The sequence below is a fragment of the Sinocyclocheilus anshuiensis genome, unplaced genomic scaffold (assembly GCF_001515605.1).
Source record: "Sinocyclocheilus anshuiensis isolate Anshui unplaced genomic scaffold, SAMN03320099.WGS_v1.1 scaffold257, whole genome shotgun sequence".
Classification (NCBI taxonomy): Eukaryota; Metazoa; Chordata; class Actinopteri; order Cypriniformes; family Cyprinidae; genus Sinocyclocheilus; species Sinocyclocheilus anshuiensis.
Window position 1 is genome coordinate 2,253,583 of NW_015539889.1, and position 5,866 is coordinate 2,259,448.

General features: G+C 40.8%; 2 protein-coding genes across 2 annotated transcripts in view; both read left to right on the forward strand.

Moving 5' to 3' along the window:
- Window positions 1-5,866, forward strand: part of LOC107685684 (host cell factor 1-like) — a 29,122-nt gene that overhangs the window by 13,384 nt on the left and 9,872 nt on the right. The window lies entirely within an intron of this gene.
- LOC107685679 (host cell factor 1-like) overlaps window positions 133-5,866 on the forward strand; it is a 5,953-nt gene continuing 219 nt past the window's right edge. Inside the window, exons 1-9 of the mRNA XM_016482364.1 lie at window positions 133-399; window positions 1,669-1,817; window positions 2,310-2,470; window positions 2,555-2,763; window positions 2,870-2,954; window positions 3,056-3,162; window positions 3,680-3,859; window positions 5,177-5,515; window positions 5,658-5,811. Coding sequence (XP_016337850.1) covers window positions 204-399; window positions 1,669-1,817; window positions 2,310-2,470; window positions 2,555-2,763; window positions 2,870-2,954; window positions 3,056-3,162; window positions 3,680-3,859; window positions 5,177-5,515; window positions 5,658-5,806 — 1,575 coding nt within the window. The 5' untranslated portion in view covers window positions 133-203 and the 3' untranslated portion in view covers window positions 5,807-5,811. The remainder of the gene's footprint in view (window positions 400-1,668; window positions 1,818-2,309; window positions 2,471-2,554; window positions 2,764-2,869; window positions 2,955-3,055; window positions 3,163-3,679; window positions 3,860-5,176; window positions 5,516-5,657; window positions 5,812-5,866) is intronic.

Below are 5,866 nucleotides of genomic sequence, written 5' to 3' on the forward strand. Positions count from 1 at the left end.
TTCCTGAATTAATCAAACTTCTGAATAACCCAGTGTTTGGGATTTCGATGGCACCACTGTAATGTTATAACAATGCATATCTATATTCAGAACGTGTTATTTAATATATATACCATTCTATTTTGTGTTATATTGCTCACAGAACAATGAGTTGGTGGTTAAGAGTCGCTGAAGTGCATTGCCTTCTTTCTCAGTAAAAGGACATGACGTCCCCCGGTTCCGTTGTGCCTGGCACCACCGGAGCTCCACTGCATCCGCGATGGAAGCGGGTTCTGGGATGGTCCGGGCCGGTTCCCCGACCGAGACACGGGCACAGAGCTGTAGCCATCAAGGAGCTGATGGTCGTTTTCGGCGGAGGAAACGAAGGAATCGTTGACGAGTTGCACGTTTATAATACAGGTGAGTAAAATGTTTTTATGAGGAACGTTTGTCTGCTGTGTCTACACTTTTTCATTATTATATTTCTTGCGCGCAATGATGAACTACCGACTTAGCTTGAAGTCAGTCGTAAATTTGTCTGCGTTTCGGAGAAAACGGCTTCTTATATTAGATACATGCATAGTATAACATGTAAAACATTCTGTGAGTTCATTGCAACGTTTGACGCACCGCGTGTCGCTCGCAGCTCGACTTTTGTGGGGGAAAGGCGCCAGAAAACAAAAATGGACGTTGACCGCCGTCGCGTCACGCGCACGCCCCCCTCCTGCACGTGCACAAGTGCGCCTTATTGTTATCTTTTGGCGAGTAACTTACTGTGACTGTTGAGCCCACAATGACATTAGTAGTATTGTGGAAAGTAGGCTGCACTAGACTAGACAATACCTTGCCAGTAGGTATTTCCAGACATGTTTTATGATATTGAGAAGTAGTAAGAAGTTTGGGGTGTGTGTGTGTATATATACACACACACACACGAATTCCATTAAATACTATTCATTTTGTGGGTTATGGTGAAAGAGTTAATTTCCCAGAAAGCTCTAATTTATCTCACTATGTTCCCAATGAAGCCAAACAATCAAATTCCTCTGTTGTGTGACTTTTCAGTTCTCTGAATTGCAATTCAGTAAATTTCTCTTACTGTAATTCAATGGACCCTTTTCACAAGACTGACGCGTTTCAACGGTCATCAAAAATCCTCAAGTTTTTTTGTATTTTTAATTTTTTAAACGTATGTGCATTTACAACACTATACTTTGTATTATATTTGCATCAAATTACAAAAAGTAGTTAATGCTAATGTGAGGGTGTTTCTAATACAGCGTCATTTGGTGTTTTGACCTCAAAGTTTAATCAAAGTGTCTCCTGTAAAACCAAGTCCCCACCCTACATTTTTTCTTTCAATAATCTGTTACACTTGGGTGTACATCGCAATATGGAAGAAAAGATCTGTTGCTACTTCAGTTTCATTGTGGTTTAGTTTTTCTTTTTTCACATAAGATGTCATGGCATGATGTATTGTTCTTCTGTTGGTCACATCTCTTCTTCTCCTTGACTTTTGTCCTACTGTCCATTTTGTTATTTTGACAATTAGAAAGTGCTTTGATTTTATAAAATGCTTTTTAATGACATTGGCTTTCAAACTGCAAGAGAGCTTTATTGCAAGTTGTCTACACCTTTTCACTGAGATATTGACTGAATAATGAAATAGGCTATATCTTTCTTTTTCAGCAACAAACCAGTGGTTCATACCAGCTGTTCGTGGAGACATTCCTCCAGGCTGTGCAGCTTATGGTTTTGTATGTGATGGCACACGTCTATTAGCTTTTGGTGGAATGGTGGAATATGGAAAGTACAGCAATGACCTTTATGAGTTACAGGTAAGAAAAAGTTATTTAAAATCACTCTGTTATGTGACTAAAGGCTTGAATACACTACACAAATTTGCCCAGATTTGCAGGCTTATTTAGCCAACGTTAGTTGCCGAAAGATATACCTGGCCTGCTGATTTTGGCCAGTCAGAGTTGACAGATTTCACAGAAAATTACATAGTGTATGATGGGCACAGACTCTGAATTTTTAGCTTTAGACTATTATTTCAACCAGTTGGATGATCAAAAGTGTGATATTTTGAGCCATCTTTTAGAGCACACATTGTTTTTATTTGTAATGTGTGTCCAAACAGCGAGGTGCATGTTTCTGTATGAGTTTGTGTTTGGAATGACGTGGAAGTCTGGTAGTGTGTGGCCCTCACTCAGTCATTTAGTGTATAATACCCAGTTTTTCCTCTGTATCCGTTTACGTAGTCGGCAAGTGTGTGATGCATAGTGTTTTAATATCTCTTCCTGTGGTTCTGTGGTTACTATTATCAGGCAAGCAGATGGGAATGGAAAAAATTGAAACCAAAAGCCCCTAAAAATGGAGCACCACCATGCCCTCGCCTGGGCCACAGTTTTTCTCTTGTGGGAAACAAGTGCTATCTTTTTGGGGGGCTTGCCAATGACAGTGAAGACCCCAAGAACAACATTCCCAGGTATTCCTATCATGTAATAATGTGGTCAGTAAATAAAAATATTTATACTATTTAGTTCCTAGACTCATTTATGTGTGCTTCCAGATATTTGAATGACCTTTATACCCTTGAGCTGCGTCCGGGCTCCAGCGTTGTGGGCTGGGATATACCGGTCACATACGGTGTACTGCCTCCTCCAAGAGAGAGCCACACTGCTGTAGTTTATACTGAAAAAGCTACTAAGAAGTCCTGTCTTGTTATATACGGAGGAATGAGTGGTTGCCGTTTGGGAGATCTTTGGACGTTAGATATTGGTATGAAGGTTATCTCTGTTTTTAATGTGGTGCTTGTCAGACATTGGTCATTAATTCAACCAGTCAATTAGGTTAAGCAATAATTAGGCCATTCTTTGCTTTTCAGATACACTGACCTGGAACAAGCCAGCAATAAGCGGCACAGCTCCCCTCCCCCGTAGCCTCCACTCAGCCACCACTATTACAAACAAGTGAGTTTCAGTGTAATCTAGAATTGCATCACCACAGGCATTCCCTAAATGCACACAATGGCATTACTGACCTTTAATACCTTCATCTGTTTTGTCTGTAGAATGTATGTTTTTGGTGGCTGGGTTCCTTTGGTGATGGATGATGTGAAGGTGGCCACGCATGAGAAGGAATGGAAGTGTACAAACACACTGGCCTGCCTGAACTTGGGTATGTTTTTGCTAAAGTACATGTAGTATTAAAAAATATATTTCTTTTAAACCAAGTCTGTTATGCTCACCAAGGCTGCATTTAATTTCATTTATAAAAAATGTAGTAAAAAGTCATGTCGTAAAATGTAATTTAAAGCTGTTTTCTAGTTTAATATATTTTAAGTAATGATGGCAAAGCTGAATTTTCAGCAGCCATTACTTCAGTGTCAAATGACCCTTCAGAAATCATTACTATAATTACTGATAAATGTGTCTAGTCTGTGCGATAAGTGTAAATGCAGCCTGATGCTACTTTAATTAATGTTGTTAATGTAAATGAAACCGTGATCAAACAAAAATTGGTATTAAGGATCGTGAAATTTCACTTAAAATGTTATCTACTGGAAGTTATGGTATTGTGACAATCCTATCTGTGAAATGTTAGGATTGAGCCCAAACAGCATGTTTTGATTGCAGTTTGTCATGTTATAGCATATTCTTGAAATGTAAAAAAAAGAGCTTCCTTTTCCTTTTAGACACCTTGTCATGGGAGACTGTTTTGATGGACACTTTGGAGGACAACATACCACGTGCACGAGCAGGACATTGCGCTGTTGCTATTAACAACAGACTTTATGTTTGGAGTGGACGTGATGGGTACCGCAAAGCTTGGAACAATCAGGTGTGCTGCAAAGATCTCTGGTACCTGGAGACAGGTGAGTGCAACAGATATGCAGTATAGAGCATTTCTGACACAGTTAGGCCCAATTCCAATTCTATTTTATACTCCTCCGCCTACCCCTTTCCCTTGTCCCTTGAAACAGAGTGTCAAGGGGTAGGGGTAAAAATATTCCCCTAAGAATTGGGACACCACTTCTATACGTCACACATCATCATACGTCGTCTAGCTCCTACAATACACACATCTATACTGGTGTACTGGTGTGTGCATTAGAGCCTTTAATTACCGTTCTATATTAATGCGCTGCTTACTGACACACACACACATCAGATATCGCACAGCTCACACATCCAGGACCAGGAGCAAAGAAACTTGTCAACGCTGCCCGACAACTTTTGTTAATAACAGTTTAAATACTGAATCGCTACATTATATTTTCCAGCAACAAGAGGATAAAATCGCTGTTTTTGAAGTAAACTGACTCTAAAAAGAGAAACGCACAGACACGCATACACGCAACTTTAATCTCTCTCTCTCTCTCTCTCTCTCTCTCTCTCTCTCTCTCTCTCTCTCTCTCTATCTCTCTCTCTCTCTCTCTCTCTCTCTCTCTCTCTCTCTCTCTCTCTCTCTCTCTCTCTCTCTCTCTCTCTCTCTCTCTCTCTCTCTCTCTCTCTCTCTCTCTCTATCTCTCTCTCGCTCTCGAATTGGCAATATTTGAGAAAAGGGTTTAGTGATTTATAATTATTGGGGGGCTAGTCCCCCTCAATGTCTATGGTGGTTATCGCCCTGATCAGACATGAAAATATGTTGTGGCACTATTGTGCATTCTGTAATATGACGTTAGCAAACTTTAGCGATTTTTTGCAAACATTTCTTTGAGTAACATGACTGTAAATATGAACTCACAATTGAATGTAACATAAAACAAATGATTATTTTTCATTAAAATCTCTATTAATGCCAAAAATGCTTACATTTATGTGTCTTTTTGTTCGCTCTGGCAGCCATGTTGCCGCTGTAGCCGGTTTACACTGAGATAATTCATACCCCTTTGCTTGAAGTGTGGTCCCAAAAAATCTTCGTTTGAAGGGCTATCTATCCCTTCCCCTACCCCTATCCCTCCAACCAAAAGAGATTCGAGACACCCCTACCCCTTCATGTGAACGCGCAAAACGGAGGGGTAGGGGAAAGGGGAAGGGCTAAGGGGTAGAATTGGGATTGGGCCTTAAACTGCTTCATAAAATATCCAAATGCATAAAATGTTTCACATTGAGTAGTATTTTTTTGCATCAGTTGATTGTATTGAACCATGCAATTTGACTGGTTTTTGGCATTGCACATTTTCTTGCAGAGCGACCTAATCCTCCTTCACGGGTACAGCTTGTCCGGGCCAACACAAATTCTTTAGAGGTTAGCTGGGGAGCGGTGTCTACAGCAGACATGTACCTGCTTCAGCTTCAGAAATATGATATCCCATCAGCCACTGCTGCCACATCACCAGCCCTCAATGCAGTTCCCTCCCTCCCTGGAAACTCGCCTAAGAGTCCAGCGCCTGCCGCAGCTGCTCCGTCTGCTCAGAGTCTGCCGCAAAGTGGCATCACCTTCGTGCCCCAGGCTGCTTCTCCCACAGCCTCAGTCCTGCCCAGCACACCTGCAAGTCCTGTGGCTGCCTCAACAGCACGTGGCCCAGGTACCAATTTGTTAAATTGTTAATAGCACAGTAATTTTTTTGTGTACTCCATACTTAAATGTAATTTAAATATTCTTTCTCAGTATTTTTTATTTTTTTTGGAGTTTAACGGTTGAGTTTAACATTTTATTTTATATTTAAGCTATTTTGAAAGTTGCGGCCCCTCAGTCAGGCACCGGGACGTCGATTATCACTGTGCGGCAGGCCGGAAAATCCCCAGTCACTATGACATCACTTCCTGCAGGTGTTCGCATGGTAGTGCCAACACAGACCGCTCAAAGAACGGTATGAAGCAAAAAAGTAAAGCTGGAATGTATAAAAATGTTGATGTTTCATAAATTGTTTTATTTA